The 20,947-nt window shown below is 39.8% G+C and overlaps 1 protein-coding gene across 2 annotated transcripts in view; it reads right to left on the bottom strand.

Annotated features, from left to right (window-relative positions):
* Positions 1-20,947, bottom strand: part of zbtb47b (zinc finger and BTB domain containing 47b) — a 48,685-nt gene that overhangs the window by 7,302 nt on the left and 20,436 nt on the right. For both annotated transcript variants that reach the window (XM_035414182.1, XM_035414181.1), the window contains 4 exons: positions 6,066-7,445; positions 4,069-4,216; positions 1,301-1,416; positions 6-150 (listed from right to left, as the gene is read on the bottom strand). In XM_035414182.1, the coding sequence (XP_035270073.1) occupies positions 6-150; positions 1,301-1,416; positions 4,069-4,216; positions 6,066-7,364 (1,708 nt within the window). In that variant the 5' untranslated portion in view covers positions 7,365-7,445. The remainder of the gene's footprint in view (positions 1-5; positions 151-1,300; positions 1,417-4,068; positions 4,217-6,065; positions 7,446-20,947) is intronic.

Here is a 20,947-nt window from a genome sequence, read left to right as displayed (position 1 = left end):
CCTACCAGTGTGTGTCTTCATGTGCTCGTCAAAGTACTGCTTCATGTTGAAGTCCTTTCCACACCACTGGCACATGAACTGCTTGTGCCCAATGTGGATGCTCATGTGTGAGCGAAGTTGATACTTGTACTGGAACCTCTCACTGCAGTTCTGCAACACAGCCACAAACATGGGTTACAACATATTAGTGCTTTCTCATTTTGCACTACTGTACTGTATTTATGTTTCTCATTTCAGACATTAATGTACAGCAGTTGAGTACTTAGGATAGATCACATGCAAATGCAGTCACCTGATTGGTTACAAAGCAAAAAAAAAAGAAAGCTTAAGTTGTCAGTGGTCCCCAGGATGGGAAATATAAAACCTTTTTAACTTTTGATTTTTTATTTTAAACTTCTGATGACCATTTAAGACTTATCAACAGACATTTCTGATGTCTCCTCACTGTGACACCTGAGAGTAAACTCAACCAAGGCATAACTTGGCGGGATGGCATACCTGCCATCCCAATAAGTTATTTTGATGAGTTTTCAAAGATCAAGTCTTAAAACGTAAGTTTTATTTTCTTACACAGTGAAAGAAAATTAATGAAGAAAATTCTACACCCATTTTAAATGCTTACCCCAGCGCTGGAGACATATATCGGACGAAGGCGTGATACGGTATGAGGGAGTTATGAATATGCTAATGCTTCTGTCTGAGTGCTCTGGTAATGCCTGGCTGCCGCTGGGACACAGGGGAGCAAAGGGGGGGGGGGGGGGGGGGGGGGGGTTTGGGGCGCGCTAACTGCTGCTGTGGGTTTTCACCGTCCCACTGGAACGTCCAGGCCGGTGCCCGCTGCTGTGCCCCGCGTATATGTATCTCCCAGGAGTCCCGTGCCTCTCTCTTCAGACATGCACATTTACATATTCATGCCTCTCTTCGAGTGTCCCCTGTGCTAAGGAGTCACTGCGACCCATACGGCCAGCACAATTCGCCCTCTCCCTCGTCTGAGCAAGAGAGGAGCACCCTGTAGCCCTAATCTGTATTCCCTCTCTGTTGGGTGGGGCAGTGTAGTATAATGGTGAGGGAAGTGGGCTTGTAACTCAAAGGTTGCAGATTCAATTACAGGTAGGACACTGCCGTTGTGCCCTATATATCCAGCTGTATAAATGGAAGCTATGTAAAAAAAAAATGCTAAAGTTGTGCAAGTCGCCCTGGATAAAAGCGCCTGCTAAAATGCCTGCAATGTAAATGTAACCTCCGTTGCTCAGACAAGGAGGAGGAGGATGGAGGACAGTAAGGAAAGGAAAATTCTCACCTCGCACTTGAAGGGCTTCTCCCCGGAATGCTGGAGGGAGTGCACCTTCAGGGACATGCTGCGCTTGAAGGACTTCCCGCACGTCTCGCACGTGAACGGCATGTCCTTGGTGTGGGCTGGGGACACAGATGGGACCACGCTACGCCTCAGATTATGTGGAGGGGTTCCAAACCCAAGCGGGTGCCCATATTTGGAGGTTATGTTCTGTCATATGGCAGCCTCTTTGCCAATTTCATAGTAATCAGAAGACTGTTTTCTGATTTTTTTTTTTCATTGAACTGCAAGCCTCTCTAATATTGATGAAAGTGCGCTGCATACGTTCACTCCATTACACTCACATTTGTAAATTGGATTACATTATCTTTATCTACATTATCCATATGCTTAGAAGATAATTAGGTGGTCTTACTTCCATTTACACATATGGACCATTATAATGTAATTACTAATAACTATAAATTACATATTTTAATTGCAGGTATTTGGCTATGAACAACGGAACATCAGAAGAGTCCCACAAGCCCACGAGTCTATGAATATTCAAAAGTGAAGTTCATTTCCCAGGGTAAATTTGTTGTAGCATTTAGTACTAAAATCGATATACTCTCCCGATGCAAGCAAAGAATGAATCTATTTTTAATAGTACCCAAGGCAATTGCAATGATTGTGACCAGATTTAATCCAATTTCTTGCTGAATTCCAAATTAGAGTGCAGAGAAGAAAAATCTAATTTAATCCAGACTTGCACAATAACTAAAATCTTAAAAACAGCTAAAAATGTGTCATACTCAAGGCAAACTTCACCACAGAAAGAAAATTCACAGTAGCTTAAGTTAATTACATTTTTTTCATGTAAACTAAATGTATTGGAATGGGGGGGGGGGGGTGTAAAGAGTAACATAGCATTATGAATGACTGAACTGAAAAAAATTTATTCCAAGAATGAACTCATATGCTCACAACAGAAGAAAGTGGTTTGTAAGGAATAAATCAATTGCTGCCCATTGGCAACATACTTCTCTGTATGGAGATCTTTAATTATCATATTAATGTGAAGCTGTGGGCTACAGAGACAGGAAGTAGACTCTGGGTTCTGTGGGTTCTGTCCATGCTTTGATATTTTTTATATTAAGCACAATCAGTGACTGATTTTGCAGATAACATGTCAGCTATCTCTTTTGCAGGCACTGACTTTCAAAGTTAGGCTCATCACATATTACCTGTTCACAGTAGGTCTGCAGTTTCAACTGGGAAACAACCAGGCATGCTACCCTAGAGTCCAGCACACTGTACTGTAACAAACAATTAGCTAGCTTTCTATGAGGCCTCTCTCTGGAAAGGTGAGTTCTTGGTTTCTCAGGCTTCATAATGCACAGGAACAAGGTAGGCACAGTGCCAAATTGGCATGGAGCTGCAAAATGAATGGCAATTCTAAGACAACAGGTCCAAGCAAAGCAGGAAAGTATTGGAATCACAGAAACAGAAGACATAAATCAAGCATTTCGTTCCCTAACTTACTTCCTTGCCAACACAGGAAATGCTTACCCACTCGCATTGGAGCCAGACATTCAGGGAACCGAATACATAACAGCCAAGGTTCACTTCCTTTACGTACCCAAGCACAATTCTAGCATGACCTGTTTTATTATATTATATGACATTAATTTAGCAAACATTTTTATCCAGAGTAACTTACAATAAAAGAGAACATAAGAGCATCCACCTTAGTTATGTGAGCAAAAACAGCCGGACCTGACAAACAATACTCCCAGACCAACAAGTGTATGTGCAACATTATTAAAGCACAAAGTTTAAGATGGCTTATTCCCACCTAGAACCATAAAACAAATCATAGAATAATTCAGCTAAATAATTCATTTAAAGCAATTAAAAAATTTTAATTCCTGGAAACACATGGATAACGTCAACTCGGACCCACACTTTTACAAGTCAAAACAACGGCAGAAGAACTCGCAAAATGTTTCAAAAAAGATGTTTGCCTACTGGTTATCAAAGCATATTTTCCCTACCCTATTTCTGTCACGTACGTCCTTTATAGTTCCAGCCAGTCTCTAGGACATGACAGGTTTGTTATTGCTCTCCGGGTATTCATCTCTAAGCCATCTTTGCAGCAGACATCATCTCAGTGCAAAATCTCCCATGGTACAATACTGAGGCACTAATTTGTGCCGGAAGAGGCAATGTGAATACAGAAGAGGATTACTGCAGCGCAGAGATATTCCTTCAAAGGATGACACACCAGGACAATATCACAGTAAATTCATTTATACAATACATCCGGAATACATGAGCAAACATCTCAAGCATTATCATATGGAAATGTTATAATATCAGTATCAAAAATGCAGTGACACGATTAATGCCCTAATATTCCCTCAGAAACATTAATTTATTGACAGATGCACTGTTGAAGGTCTGAAAGCTTAAATGTATTCTGCTACTCAACAGATCGCACTGACAAGCATCATTCACTGAAAGCAGAGGTTCATACTAATCTTGAAGCAGGTACTTAGCAAAGATTTCAGCTGCAATGGAACAACTTTTTTCCCCACTGTCAAGAGAGATGAAGCACATCAGGGGTTGACTAGACATAACTCCCTCTGGCATAACTGATGTGGGGTGACTGCTGTTTCCAAACAAACAGAGTTGCAAAAAAAAACCTTTCTGTTATCCAAATATCAAAACTGACCCGCCCTTATCAAACCGAGTCTTGAATGTCATTCCCATTGCACTCATACAGTACTTACCGACCATATGCTTCCTAACGTGAGCCATAGTGTAGAACTTTTTCTCACAGATCTCGCAAGAAAACTTCTTCTCGGCATAGCCATGGACTATCTTGTTATGTTCATGGAGAGACCAAAGCTTCTTGAAGCCTTTGCCACAGGTAACACACTGAAAGAGATAGAAACTACTTGGTGTATTTGTCCTTAATGTAGTAAAGCATTTAAGCAAAAGTAGTAGCCTATGTTTCTTAAATAAAATGTTTTGTCTTAAAAGACCCTACATAATGCACACAGTCATACAATTACTTATTTTTCTGTGAAACCAACAGGTGAAATTAGCTTATCCCAGTTCAAGGATGTAAGAAATGATGTTCAAACAAAACATATAGTAAAATTACTGGAAAATTTACACTTCATATTATGTTGCCTAAATACTAGGCACTGAGCGCACCTCTGGAATTTCACTACTAACCAAAAGATGGAAGTGATTTTTCATCCTGAAGCTTGGCTTGCATTGACACAATGCAGATTTGTCTCCTACCAAATTTCCAGCAAACACGTAATACAGTACATCCATTTGTGTTACCCCAACCAAAGACAAACTAGCATGAAAATGAGAAGACTGCCTGAGGTATTGGAGCACTGTGCTTTCTCTCGGCTGAGCAAAGTGAAGTGGGTACAACAAGCTGTAAGATTAAAATAGTGTTGTCGTTGAGGGACAGGAGTTCAAAAACTGCAATTCTATTTTGCAACTATGGCTGATTCAGGACGGTATTGGAAAATAGAACTTTCATTGGTATACCTGAGATAAAAGATATTTCATGAGGAAGAACAGACATCATAGAAAATTTCTAGGAAGCAAAAAATATGGTGGGACTAAATTATTCCTATAGCAGAAAAGAAATATCTAGGCTAAATAATTCTTATTTTGTCTACAGACAAAATTAAGACATATTGGGAGCTCTATATTTGATGGTTTTGTCATTTGAAGCTGCAGATTCCATTAGCAAGCTTTAAGAAATAACAGTTTGGATGCTACAAATGAGTGAAAGGGGACTATTTGGCAACATCAATACATTGCAAATATCCAGCTGTTTCGTATAATGTAGAGTATTAAAGTCACAGTGGACAGACTGTTTGAATTTTCAGATTATTTGCAGGTGTTAAACTGTAACCATATTGAAAATATTATTTAATGACATTTTCTGTGCAGCCAGATTTGCTTTGGCTGACTGTTTCTAAAATATGAACCACAAGCCTGTCAGAACCAACTGCAAGACAACCCAGGGATGAAAATGCCGGCATAAAATGACCCCATAAAGACTATTGTCATGCCACTAACAACCAAATGAAACCAGACAAACACATAATTGCAATTTTTAAATGCAGATAAAATTCACGGATTAGAATTCTAAGGACAAGGCACCTTCAATGCCTGGTCAAAATATTTAGATCAGACATAATGTAATGCAACTACATTAAAGGTATACCAATGAGGATTTTGTGGCCTGTAACTAGCTGAAAATAGCATTACTTACAGGTCCAACAGAAAACAGGTCAACTCTGCGTCGCTTTTCGTCCCCTTGGTGAACTTCAGTTGAAGCCACCAAAGAAAAGTAATTCCAAGGTTGATTCTTTTTAAACGAGCCCTGTCGAACTTGTCTTTTTGCTTCACTGTATCTAGGCTTCTTAGCATCTGCCACGGCAGCAGCTAACTAGCAACAAACGCTTTGCTGGAATTTGATCCCAAACCACAGGCTCTGTAGCCACACCCACCCCCACCCCACACAGAAAATAGTGCCACGCCCAGAAGCACCCTGAAAACATTTTAGAATAACAAATACAGGTGAAAGGTGCACGCATTTGGCTAAAGTGTATAAAGACTGAGATTGCCAGTGCATCATAGATATTCCTTAGCATCGTTATTTTATAATATTTTCAAATAAAAAATCATGCATAGTATGCTTTTAACAGCTCTTCTATTGCTGGTTGCTTGACACCCCAAAGATAAGGCCTACCTGTATGGCCTTCTCACAGTCAGTCTGGTGGTGCAACAGGAGTTCGCTCTCCAGGAGGAAGCGCTTGCCACACTTGTCACAGATTTGCATGCGGTTGTGTGTGACGTTCATGTGCTTCTCCAGGTACCAGCGGTTGTTGAAAATGCGCGGGCACTTCTCGCACGGAAAGTGTGGTTTCTCCTCCAGCTTCACCTTCTGGCCGAGGCTTTCTGGGTCCTTCTTCCTTTTGCGCCCACGGCCCTTGCTGGCCCTCGTGGAGGCGCTCAGGGTCTGCCTGGTGGAGATGGTTGCCATGGCATCCATGGAGACCCTGGTGCCCCGACGGGGCCTCGCTGCTCGTTCTTTTGCCTCTGGAACAGCATGGTTGGCCCCCCTCTCCTCATCCCCTTCCTCTTCACCCTCCTCACTGCTGTCATCATCTCTCTGATCCTCCTCCTCTTCCTCTTCTCCCACATCTGCATCTTCGTCATCCTCCTCATTGTCTTCTTCTTCCTCATCTTCTTCATCCTCCTCTTCTTCCTCAGTGTCCTGTTCCTCAGAATGGGCCAACACGGCAGTGGTATCAGCGGAGGACGGCTTCCCCTCTGTGCCTTTAGATACATTCAGGGTCTGGTTGTTGAGGTTCACCTCCACGATGATCTGCTCCCGGTTAAAGGAGGCGTGGCTGTCTGAGTCTTCTATTTCCTCCACGCTGCCTTCCATCTTGCACATGCCCCGCCCACCGGGCCCAGCCCCGCCTCCATCACCCTCCTCCTTCTTGAAGAACTGTTTGGCCTGCATGCTGGTATGGTGCGACTTTCCTGAGCCGTCTTCCACGCGCATGGAGTAGGAGCTGATGCCCTCCCGGCCGTAGATCTTGGCGTGGGCCGGGTCCGTCTCCTGCTTGATCTCCCGGTAGAACTGGCAGGAGGCGGGGTTACCACACCCATCCTGCTTGGCCATGGCCAGGTCCAGGCTGAGCGAGTGGCTGCTGATGAGCTCTTGGCAGGAGCTGGCGATGTCGCTCATCTGGAGCACGGCGGCTGCGTTTAGCACGTCCTGCACGTTGCAGGCGTTGACCAGCAGCTTGGAGGTGTAGATGAAGTTGAGGATCTGCTGCAAGCCCTGCGAGGTGAGGGCCTCCAGTGACAGGTCCACCCGCTGGAGCTGCTTGTTTTGGGCGAAGAGAGAGTGGAAAAACTGGCTATAGGCCGCCAGCACGCCCTTGTGGGCTGGAAACGTGTTCTTATGGCGCACCAGTACTATGTCTACATCACAGAGGTTGGGCTGAAAAAGGCGTTGCTCATTCAGTCTGTCCATCAAACAAGTGAAGTGGAGAGCAACATCTTCCACCAGTGAGAACTCCGTGGAAGGGTAGTCAGTCGTCTTTTCCACTATCAGCTGTAGGAAAACAAAAGAGCAAAATATCTGCAGTCATTAAAAATTCAGATATTGTACAAAAAGGTAATTGTATAGATCAATCATGCGTTTTGATTAAGTTCTTAAATCATTGAGAGCTTGTGGCACTTTGAATAAGGACAGCTGTTCGACCACACCATAAAACCAAGTCGCAGTACCTCCAAATAGATAAATGAGAGATTGCCACGACTGCAGGAAAAAAGTGCTGAAACAATGAAAAAAATGAGGTATGTGACTTCACGAGCGTACTCCTAATTTAGTGAAGACACAGGTCCACCATGCTCCATCAACAAACCAAAATTACCAATAGGGCTTTGCGACCTCTGCCCCCAATTCACAGTAGCAAATGGCAGGAGATTGCAAACAGGAAGGGGGGCTGTGGGGGTTAGTAAACCTATGTGGCATGGAAATAACAAAAATGAACATTATTACTTTTCTGACAGGGAAACTGAACTTATTTAATAGTATGCAAATCACTAAAGCAGTATGACCTTACCACTCTCAGAGAATCAGCTGAACCTTATCTAAAACAATAAACAAACAGATATCCAATTTGTTTTGAGAATAAGAATGTTATTCCCTTCATTCAGGGAGCATCACATTGTTTTTCCATTATCTGAGAGGTGAGACTGTAGACCAAGGACACGAGTGTCCCAGGACACAGTGTTCCACTATGTACTGTACAACTGCATCACACACAGAAAGCGCCTCTCAAAAACCTGCAAAGAATCTATACTGCTTTTGGTCCTACGTTTTCAGCTGTCAAAACACTTTTGATCGGACCGCGATCTCGGTCAGGACCGAGAAACAATCATCGCCTCTCTGACAGCAACATTTGATCAGTGAATTGATATTCAGTTCCATCTCCCCCCTGTTTGCTCTCACATTCTTGCCTCCTAGGATTTCATAATTATGCAGAAAAGAGAACGCGTACAGAGAACTAATAGTGTAAGGACAAACTGGGTGAAAGCAGAGCAACCACCCAGAAATGTAAGATTTACTCTCTAGACGTTCGCCAGTTCAATACTAAAACAAAAATGACATCAAATGTTTTTCATCCAGTGACTGCACCTATGATATTAGATATATGAAAAATAAAAATGTATATACATTCATATCGCAGGCACTGTACTGTACATACTAGGGGTGTGCAGAGACATCATTATCTGTATCTGTATCTGTATCTGTATCTGTACAACCAACAAAATTATCTGTCTATTTGTATTCGGATAGAAGACCGGAAGTTGGCGTGGTTTGTACCAGAAGTGATGTTGCATTCGGCAAATTTTCTAACCTAATATTCATTGGCAATGCAATTGTTGTGCCTTCAAAGCATCAAATTGATTTAATATTAGCATATAATTAATTATGAAATATATTTCCACATCCTCATACTGTAGGCTACTTTTCTTCTCCCTCTCTTTATTATTATTTATAACTAAACTAAGTTTTATGAACTGTCTGTTAGATTTAATCAGCTGAAAGTGAAATATTCTTCCGCAGGCATTTGGGCATATTATTTTACTGTTGTCAAGCAAAACTCTGGTTGGTAGTTCTATTTGGACCGTCATTATGCTGAAACTCTGGTTGGTAGTTCTATTTGCACCGTTCTTAAGCAAAAACCTCTGGTCGTTAATTCTATGATGATTCTATCAAGAAAAAATTGTTCCATACATTTTTTGTCATTACATGATTTAATAAAACTGCATGAAACCATAAGTCAATCAAATTCATCTCCCTAGCACTGTCTTGCTTTTTAAATGGTGTGGTCGCGCAGTGTAGACATAACGTCTTTCTAAGACCCTCTGAAACGGGTTTTGAATGGCAGCTAGCTTTATGATAGGTTCGTCGTCACGAGGCAGCTGCTATGTGCCGGAGTTCCAGATACTCTCTCTCTTTCTGCTCGTGTAACGTTAGATAGAGGCTATGAGAACTCGACATGGAGCTGACTTTTTTTCCCCCCGAATCCGAATAATAACGAGCAACTTTGGGTAGTATAAATATCTGTTTCCATCACATTATTTGTGCTTTCCTCGAATACAGTATTTGGAAATTTGATACATACCTGGTATATATATTGCAGTATGTCCCAGTTACCCTATGGATCCAATGATACAGCACAAAAGGGACTTGCAGGAACTGACAGTATATACTTACAATATGTAACTGGCAGAATTCCACAATGCAGAGACAGAGGGACTACACCAATATAAGGAAACCTGTGGATATTCAGGAGCAATGCATGATAAAATATAAAATATACTCCACAATAAAATATCTGATGGTTTTAGTAGTGATTGTGTGATTCAATAAAACTGTACCATGTTGGTTTACATTTCAAACTGTCATGTGTCATTTTTAATTGGAGCTGATTATAAATGAATTATATATGATTTATCATCAGTGTGCATTTTCCTTGTTTGAAACCAGAAGCAAGGCACAACACTGTAATAAACATTGAAACAAAACAGTTTGCTATGCCTCAAACTATTGGCAGTGGCACAAATTCTCAAATCTCAAGTCAATCTATTACCTTTAATTAACATCTCCTTAAGTTGCGCTTAGAAATATTGATGTCTCTGTGCTCTGTCGATTGTGTTAAGGACTGCCCTTTTCAAAATCAATAACAAAGACCTGCAGGAGAATTGATTCTTAACTGGAATTAACCTTGATGTTTGCAAGGTTTTCAATTACTCTTTTATCTAATGTTAGATATATTCAATGATTTATTCTTATTTTTTAACAAAGAGGGACAGAAAAGCTGGGGAATAATTCTATTTGGCAGAAATTGATAGGATGAAACTGCACTTCTGAACACAGTCTCCATATAACTGCACATAATTAATTCACACTTGTTCAGCATCCAAGACGTCATTCTACCATGGATGCATACTTTTGCTCCATATAAGACTTTTTAACACTACGTGTATTTTTATTCAAGCATGCAATATGTACCATGAGAATATATTAAAATCAGACACGAATCCCACTCCAAGACAACCTACTTATATAACCTTATAACATATACTGTATGTGCTATGCCATTTCAGCCAATATAAGAAATTCCTCATTAAACAGTACTGCAGTCTGAAAAAACTGTTCTCTATATTCTTGCAAAAAGCCCAAATTCTTTCTGTACTTGTAAAACATTTTGGAAAGACATTTGATTCTGCTTTATTGATGCACATGCTTTACCCTGTTTTTCTGTCATATAGCACAGTGGTTCTCAAACTCGGTCCTGGGGGACCCCTGTGTATGCTGGTTTTCATTCCAACCTCAACAGCAATCCCAGAATTTTAACAAGCTGTTAATTTTTCTTAATTAGGTGCTTTTCATGTTTTAGAGTTGGGGTTCCAGAAAGGGCCAGTGTGGGTGCACACACCTGATTCTACGAATCGATCACTAGAGTCATTGCTAAGCACCTTGATTAGTAGAATCAGGATCAGGTGTGTGCACGCACACTGGCCCTTTCTGGATAAGACTGGGGACCGCAGCTCTAAAGCATGAAAAGCACCTAATTAAGAAAAATTAACAGCTTGTTAAAATTCTGGGATTGCTGTTGAGGTTGGAATGAAAACAAACATACACAGGACCGAGTTTAAGAACGACTTGAAGGCATAGTGTATTATAGTTTCTCATTTTAGTAATGTTTCCTTGTGCTGCATGTTTATTTTTTATTTTCTTTTATTTTATTGTTTAACTGGCAAAAAACCACATCCCTAATTGCCCTAAGGCAACGTTTAAAAATGTAGAAGCTGAGGTTGAAAGGTGATATAGACACTCATTCTGAAAATTTTTCTCTAGCTTATGGAAAACATTTTTTCCACAACAGCCACATATCTCAGAGTGTTTCGTCACTTCCGAAATGAACATATCAAATATTTGATAATCCTTGATCTGTTGACCTTCTCAAACTGCACATGAGACACGAGAGAAAGAATGTAATATGGCGTTGAGGTTAAACGGGGCTGAGATGTGGGGTTTGAATAATGATTTATGCTTCATGCCATTTCCCCCTTATGAAAATTAAATATATTGCTCTATACTGAAAATATAAGTATGTAAATATATTTCACAGTCGTGTAATGTATTGCAATATATGAAATTTGGAAATCATTTGTACATTTGCCCATAGATTGTGCATTGTAATATTTCAGCAAAAGCCATTTCACTTTCATAAGGGCCTTGTCAGACAGACATCACTGGTCAACATCCTTCAGTTGTCAGCTCACAAAAACAGCCAACAACTTCAAGCCCTGATAAAAATCTGATGGAATTAGGCCCGTCTACAAATATATTAATTTTTACTCTGAAGAGAATCTTAAGAACAATAAACAAATGAAGTCAATTTCCCCAGATGCAGGGACAAACACAGTAGGCAGAGGTAGCCTAAGTAAAACAAAGAAGTGGGAATAAAACTAGACACAGAAACAGGAACTGTGACACGCATCAGACTACATTATATGAGTTAGGCAAACTAACAGCTAATCCCAAAACGCAGAACTTTTCTTGAAGAGGTACAAAGAATCAACAAAAAAAAAAAGAAAAACCAAATAAATTGTCTATTAAGTACACCATTCTTATATAAACACTTCCACAAACCCCATTCTCGGGCACATCAGCTGGGGATGCTGCCCTGAGGTAAAAAAGACCTTGAAACTGAAACAAAGATAGTCGTCAGAAATCCCTAATGAATGTTGCCTGATTATGCACCGAGTTTTGTGCTGACCCCTACAGTACGTTAGTTTCAGACACCTTCTGCCTGCTTCTGTCTCATGATCCATTACCACCCAAAAGCCAGGGGAATGGGAGCCCCTCTCATCAAAAAATCTGCGAAGTTCCACTCAAAATGCAGTTCAGTACCTTTTGCTCAATGTATAAATTTAATTTGCTTGTTAGTGCCACTTCTGCTTGCAGTTTCAAGGGTGATGCATTTAACATTCATTTATCAGTGAACATCAGGTATTTTCACATAACATTTTTTTCAGTAGTTTATAGATGTATTGTCTGAAGCATGTGTTGTGCAGTACTGCAAAATGTTACATGTACTGTGGGGTATTGTTATTTGGTGCCTAAATGTGTGCTATACAACAAAAACATTGCTTCAATATATCACAGTGAAGTTTATTATAATTTAAATTAACTTAAAGGGGTATTCCAAAACTGGGGTCTGTATGCATCTATCTTTTGCAACAAGAAAATATATTTTGACTCTGGTGCAAAGCGAATAAAGAATAACTTATGGGTATCCAAGGAAACTAAGCAAAGTATGCATAATACTTGTAAATTTAATAGCTGAATTTCAACTATTACCATTTTCCCATCTGCATGTAAATGTTAAAATTAGCACTTGTCTGGAGCTATTGATTCTTTCATGAAAACTCCACCTCTAACCTTATGCCTAATCAGGAGTCCCTGCATGCATTATTAATTACAGTGCCATAGAAAACAAGCACTTGGGAAGCTTGCTCACTCAGCTAACAAAAGGTGTAATTTCAAAAAGCTTCAATCAAAATGCAGTTGTCCTGAAAGTGCTTTAATCTTTTCAATTTCTTTATACCAATTCGAAGACCCAAAGGTCTGTATAATTTTCAACTTCTGCTTTTTTGGGGCAAATTTGCCTTTTTAAAATGCTACAAACAAAAGGAATCACCATAAAGACCATAAAGGAAAGCTAGAGAAGTGGCTCAATCAGTAGAGGCACTATCCATGAGTGCAAACTGGACTACAGAGCAAAGACATTCAAGACCGAGCTATATCGTTAGCCGACAATGACTGGGAGTACACATTGGTAACGCATGGTTGGCTTCGTCCTACCAGGAGTAGGGTGGGCATGTCTGCTACAATTTCAAATCCAAAACACACACCTTGTGCCACACCACAAGCTACCACTTGTTTTCAATTAGAGATATGCCTCCCTTTCAATGACCGCTAACTCTCCTGTAGCATCAGAATGTGTAAAGCAATGGCCTGCAATGGCATGTATTGAAAGCGTGCGCACACAGCTGCAGCAATCTTTGGGTGTACCTCTCATGGTATAGTCATAGCTCAAGATGAAAGTTTGAGAGAAAAAAAGGAAGAATTACTTGGACTTCAATTTTCATCCGACCCTTGTTATATTCTACTCTACTTTAAAGACAACAAAATCCTGTACGCCATATTCCATTAGACTGAGGTGAACACTGCACAGTATGGTAAAGACCACGGCATATCAGAGATAGTGTTGCGTTTGAATATCCTATAAACATATAAACTCATTTTATACCATAATATATTCTGTGAATTCACTTTGGTTTTGACTAAAAGCATCTACAAAACTGCAGAAATGCAAGTTAAACCTCTGCATTTGGGCGGCGGCTGGTGCGTCTGTGTGTGTGTGTATGCATGTGTGTGTGTGTGTGCTTGTGGGTGTGTCCAAAGCAAAGCAATTAAGGCCTACAGCTGTCCTGGCCAGAAGATAAATGTATTTTTGTTGGTAACTCCAAAGACTGACTCATTATTTATTTCTTTAGATGCCTGAAAGGAGTCCTGTATTCTATATTTCTAAATCATTAGAGTTAAATGCCAGAGCCAATTCACCTAAAACAATCTATTCTTGTCTTCAAGACAAGTGCCTGTCTCTCCTAATTATATTGATGTCAATGTGACCAGATATGGTGTTCTCACATTCAACTCATTAATGGTAGGGTGCAAATGATAGTGAACAGCATGCAGACGCTTTGTTTACATACATCAACTGATCTTGGCATGTATACGGGCTGATACACTAATTAAATGCCCTCCGAAAACCCTTTGTTCTTCTATTTAAAGTGTTCATCAAGCCACAGCTTGTTTACATTTTTCTAATTTATAAACAGGAAAATAATTACATTTCCTTTTAATGTACAGTAAAGCATGTCATTCCTAGCTGGACGTCTGACACAGCATGCCCATTGTACACCGATATTCACTTCAAGTATACTTCTGATTGGCAACCCACTAAACATTTGCACCAACAATTGGCTAAAATATAAATGTAATGTTATTTACACAAGAAACATAGTTTACAAATGACCAAAACTAAATCACCTGGTAGTGATCAGTATTAAGACCATTGTTTCTATCAGAATAAAAATATATTAATAATTAAAACTGCAACTGAATAAAACAGGTTTAATATCACAGAATATACTTTTGTTGTTTATGCATAATATATCTATTGATGATTTTCTTTAAGGGCTACACTGAGAATGAACGATCAAACAATAAATACAAAAACTTTTGATCAGACTTGGTCCAGGAACCACTGAGCACAAAGGATATTTGAAACTTAAAATGTTTCATCCAAAGGTAATTATAAGATTTATAACTCTTGCAAAAATGATAGTGATCTCACTAGACAATCAGGAATTGCAAGTTAATCTCACTGGGTAAAAGTTCAAACGAAATGCAAACAATATGCTGCATTTGAGGCATAATTCAACAGATATTTGGGAAAATGTTGTACTTGAAATTAGGATTCATTCAATGTGTTGCCAATCACTTCCTTTACATAGTACTTAGATTCTCATTGTCTTTGTCTTAATATTGAGCCATTCTGGCCACTTGATCAACACCTCCACCTGCAAATTACTATACTGCATTATGTACAAGAAAAATCAAATAATTCACACAAATATCACACATAATTCATCACATGGGACTCAAACAAATACAAAAAAAGGTGTTGCAGTCTTACATTGCTGCAGGTAATCTTTTCAACTTCAAAAGCCCATAATAAATCATTTTATAGCATTCATTCTTTTCTTTTTTTTAAACTAAAAAAACATGTGCCACACCAACTAACTATGGCATTGCTCTGCTTGCTAAGTGTGATATAGGCTACATGGACACCCACCAAGTTTACAAAGCCAGAGTATGCAACACTGAAGCACAGCAGAGAAAACAGAAGGGGAAGTCATCACTCTTTGTCTAAACTCAACATTTACTTGAGACAGCAACTTTTTTTCCCTATTGATGCCAAACTGCTCAGAGCCACTGTCGGTTTTATTATTCTCTGAAATCTCTAGTCTCCTGTTTACTGGTTTTCCAGTGGGCGTCTGGATGTACTCTCCGTCTGTACACTAGCAACGACTCCATCTTTAAGTTCCTCTGGTCAGGGATGCCAAGATTATGAAGACAACCGGGGGCCACAGTGAGGGAAGCTGAGCCTTACAGTCTTGGCCTTCAGTGTACATTTCTGGGGCCAGCTGTGGAACTTAGCAGCATAACACTGTATGCAGCCCATATCACGGACTGTCCGAACAGTCCTGAGGGGACGCAAAACCATTTCAAACAGCCCCACCTCCACCGCCTCCACACAGAGGAGCCATGCAGAAAAGGACTTCAAAGATCACCTCCTTCCTCCTTTTCTAAAAGACCCTCTTGATCTGCAGGGCTGGCACTGAACCAGTTCCGAAAGTTCAGAACCTTCTAGTAGAAGGTACAAATTCAAAGTTTATTGTGCTCAACCTTACTACCAAATAAACTTTCAAGTAGTATTGATTGAAATCACTCCACAAAATCGGCAACCTATAATGTTTATAGTCTATAAACGACAACATATGACACAGCTAAGAGGTGGTAGCTAGCCATGTCAAACTTTTGAAAAGAGCCCTGGAGTCATTTTCACTGGATCCTACCAACTTTTTTTCATTTGAAAGTAACAGGCACCTTGCAAAAAAGGTCAGTGAATCTAAAATTTTATTCAGTGAATTTAGTTCACAGACCTACACTATATGACCAAAAGAACCTGAATACCCCTTGGTCTGGGGCTGTTTTTTATGGTTTGGGCTAGGCCACTTAGTTCCAGTGCAGGAAAATCTTAAGGCAATTACATTCTAGAGGATTCCATGCTTCCAACTTTGTGGAAACAGTTTGGGGAAGGTCCTTTCCTGTTTCAGCCTGACAATGCCCCTGGGCACACAGCGAGGCCCATATAGAAATGGTTTTGTCAAGAATAGTGTGGAAGAACTGTTCTGCACAGAACTCTGACCTCAACCCCATCCAACACCTTTGGGATCAACTGGAAAGCCAACTGCGAGCCGGGCCTAATTGGCCAATCAGTGCCTGACTTCACTAATACTCTTCTAGCTGAATGGAAGCAAATACCTGCAGCAATGCTCCAACATCCAGTATAAAGCCTTCCCAGAAAAGTAGAGGTTGTTATAGTAGCAAAGGGTGTGCCACCTCCATATTAATACCCATAATTTTGGATGAGAATGTGGATGTCAGGTGTCCACATAATTTTGCCCATGTAGTGTATAGTCCATGGCTACATGTAGCTGCAGTTTGTCAGTGGATTTTTGTAGCCTGAGGAAAAGCACCTAAAGAAGCCTGAAGAATTAGACATTTCAGTCATTGATTTGAATAAAATGCACTTTAATAAATTGCATAATATATTACACTGTTGGTGACCTGCTGTGATACATGCAGCACAGTTTACTTTAACTCACTTCATAATCTCATGAGTCAACTGTGCTTGCCAGCTTTATTGAATGGCCAACATGATAAACTTTGTCTATGACAACAATAAACTGGTAGCCATCTTGTATGTGTGCAAGCATTAAAAAACAAACATATTAAATTAAATATGAGCGAGCTGTTGCTGAATCAAGAAGTTTTTTTAAATGTGTATAATAAAAAATGTGCTCTGTGATTGTAAAGCATCTGGTCCCACACCAAGAAAAAGGTGCTAGAACTGGACCTGGTCTGAGCCAATCTTTGGTTCCATAGTGACTGACTGCAATGATTGATAAAAGAATGCAACGAAGGCATTCTGGCTTGTCAGCCACTGATTAATGTACCCAATTGTCTTGCTCCGAGTGTAATAAGAACACTGTCGAAGCCTCTCATGTAAAAATCAGTCAGCCACTGGAGACAATTTAATAATAGTCCTTCAGTGGTCAAAATGCAAATATTCATTAATTTTTTTACATGAATAAGAGGTGCGAAGAGGCATTAATCTGTTTGATGCATGATGGACAAATTGAATACGCAGTTGGAAGACTTCTAACAAAAAATAAACCTTTATTTTTTTGTGAGATTAATATTTTTAAAAAAATATATGCATATTGTTCAACAGTTAAATATAATGCAACAACAACAAAGTTTCAATCACAAAGAAAACAGAGCCAAATAAGGCATACAAATTATGAAGGATCCAGACAAACAACCTAGACTACGTGATGTGCATAAATGTAGTTAAGGGTACCTCAGTAAAATTGAAATGCAAATAGACAGTGTCTTGTTATCTTGGGTTCTTTTCAGCTGAAACAAGGCCATGTCAAAGTAAACACACACTTTGAATTTCATAGACACAAGAGAGACTTCTGAGGGAGCCAAATCTGACATGAAAAGTTCAGCATCAATATCAAGTGAACACGAAGGTGACTGAGAAGCACACAGACATTTGGTTCTAAAGCCTCTGGGAGGAGGCATTTTGAATGGGTAATTACTTTAGCCCAGGCAGTGAATGTCAACCAGACAAGGCCTCACAGCTCAGGAATGTTCTAGGCTTCTTTATCTTGCATCATTAATTGCACCAGTAATTCCTCTTATCCAACCAGTGCCTCTCTTTGACCAAAGCTAAAAGCAATATAATATTGCTCTCAGGCGAAATATGGATGAGTGAATCATACTTAAAAGCACTTCATCACCACAAGTATAGTATGTTATTGTATTTTACGAAAATGGTCACATTATCCATTATCCTGGTCACATCAACAAATCTTCCATTAAAGTGGCTTGCCTAACAGGTGGTTTAGCCAACTTATTACACACTTTTTATTAAAAGCAATAACTTACAAGGGAAGAACAAGGGGGCATAAATGGTAATTAGCAAAAGGTAAATTCTGCGTAGACGTTAGGAATTATTTTTCCACACAGAAAGTAGTTACTGCATGATATAGCTTGCCAGGTCATGTAATAGAGGCAGGTAATAGGGGGTTTTCAAAGCCAGACTTGATACGGTGCTAGACAGTATCTAGTGTGTAGGTAAACCGAGGTAAATTGATGTAACTTATTTCAAGTGCAATGTTAATATGGGAAAAACATTAATCTGGGAACAAACAATATTCACATGAGAACAATAGCTCAACTAGATGCACACATGCCCAAAGGAGTGCACACAACTGAAGTATGTTGCTTGTGCATTTACTCAGGTAGATTACTGGCATGCACAACAACCATTTGTATATAATTTCCAATTCTAAAAGGTCTTGCAACTGCAACATTAAGGAGAAATTTAACAGAAAAGTTAGAGAACAGGGAAAACAGGATTTGAGCATTCCATTGGGTTTTTAAATAACAGAGACGGCAATGAATAATAAATAGCATGCTGATGGAAATGCATTTTTCAATTGGCTGCAAGTCAAATTCAATCTGATATTTTAAGAAACCATGCTTAGCAACTTCTTAACCACTTTAGCATGTTAGCAATTCCCTCATGAAAACAATATTAAGAGCCTTAGAATGACTCAATTCCACAAATGCTGGCACTTGTTTTTAGAAGTTGCAGTACTCCAAAGAGATTTTAAAACAGAACCTTAAATCTTGCTTCTCCACAGTTTCCCATTTATTTTGGAAATGAAGCCTTGTCTTTTTGATAGGACAAATAAAATTTGAAAAAGCACACTGCCAATAGCTATCTTTGTTTGGCCAAAATAAATTGATTTTTAGGGTGAACTATCCTTTTACAAAGTAACGTTGGAATGGAGCCAGGATATTCTTCTCCACACCATCAGAGGACACATGGTGATCTGAACACTTGCAAACACTATGAAAATGGCACCGACTTACAATTCTGATCTAGCTTTCCAACGCTAGACAGTAAAGAAAATATGGGGATAAAGTATTGTCAAATAGAGAGAAAATCAAGCCCCTGACAAATCAGACAAAGTTCTATGTTACCCTCTATTGACCAGTAAGGAATACAAAAGTGTCTTCATGAAGTAAGCCATTGCCTTATGGGTCTCAAAAGTTTTCCTTTCTTTCATGTTGCAGGGACATTTGGAGGCCTTAGGAGGTCTATGAAAATGCCACTTCAGCACAATGAGAGAAGCTCCATGGAGATCACACGGACTCTGGCACACTGCCGCACTGTGTGACCGACACCACAACCAGATCAGACACATGGTGTCACCCAGTATCTCCATCACCGGGTCGGGGACAGGCCAAAATACTCTGCCATGGACGTGCACAGCAAGCAGTGATCCACAAAAAAGTCCAGCAGTGGCTTGGACAAAACCTTTATTTGTGCGTTTTTATGGAACAGGAATAATTTGAAATGTTTAAAGTCAGTTTCCATACAGCATACATATGAGAAATTAAATACATTTTGTGCTTAAAAATATTCACTTCCTGATGTGGCAAACTGTTTTTACGCTGCCATCCAATTGCCCTTCACTCTACTCTCACAGCCAGACAAGGAGACCAGAATTGCAATCCTCATGCCTTTTCTGTACTCACTCTAATGAAAAACCCATGTTCATCACAGTTTAATCAAAATAACATTTACGTGATGTCAAATCAATCACGGCCATAGTGCATTCGAGGTAACAATTCTTTTGGTTTGCTGCTGTCAAGACACAAGCGGCAATGACCTATGTCTTTGGTAGATACGTGAGTTATAAATCATGAACGCTAAAATTTTGTGCATTAGAGTTTGCATGGAGTAGAAATATTTGACTTTTTTTATCTAATAATAGCATCTCTGGGGCTGCTGGATGCCTCATTCGGTTAAATGCTGGATGAGGCTCATGGCCTCGTATTGAATCCAGACCATGCTAGTGCCCACGGTGTTCAGAGAGTACAACTGGCACCAGCACTCCCCAGTGTATAGGAGGGTTCAGTCGGGAAGGTATCCGCATTTCATCGTTCTTGAGCGACCCCCACCGGTAGAAAAGGGTACACATAAGACTGCATGATAAGGCCTTATATGAAAGGTCTTCCTGCGAGGCTGCTTTCTGCGTGCTTAGATGTGGTCTGCGACACAAAAAGAAGTAGCTGTTGGACGCCACGTGTTTTGAAGGAGAACCACAGATGTCTCAATTCATGCATGGAACACGGACGCAAACTGTTGGGACATTCCAGATTGAGATACAAATGAGAGTGGACAGGCCATCCTTCTTTTATATTTTTTCTTTACTCAGACAGGGGGACAGCAGAGATGGTAACATATGGGGAAGGGATGAAGGGTCACATGTCTCTCCCTTTAAAACTGATTTGGAGTACCACCTCAGTTACAGACTGACTGGTCAACCAAACAAACATATTGATGAATACTTAAAATCTTCTGTCACACTAACTTTTTTTGTCAACTGCAGATAACTTATTATGCACTTCATTATGCTGTCTTTCAAAAAGCCAATATAGGAAAAAAAATTTCAGAAGAAATAGCTTGTTTGATTTTGTTATTAACTAAAAGAATCAGAGCTACAAAGTCAGAGCCTGTTTAAAATAAGGGT

The sequence above is a fragment of the Anguilla anguilla genome, chromosome 4 (genome assembly GCF_013347855.1).
Source record: "Anguilla anguilla isolate fAngAng1 chromosome 4, fAngAng1.pri, whole genome shotgun sequence".
In the NCBI taxonomy this organism is placed as follows: Eukaryota; Metazoa; Chordata; class Actinopteri; order Anguilliformes; family Anguillidae; genus Anguilla; species Anguilla anguilla.
This window is presented reverse-complemented; position numbering and strand designations above follow the sequence as displayed.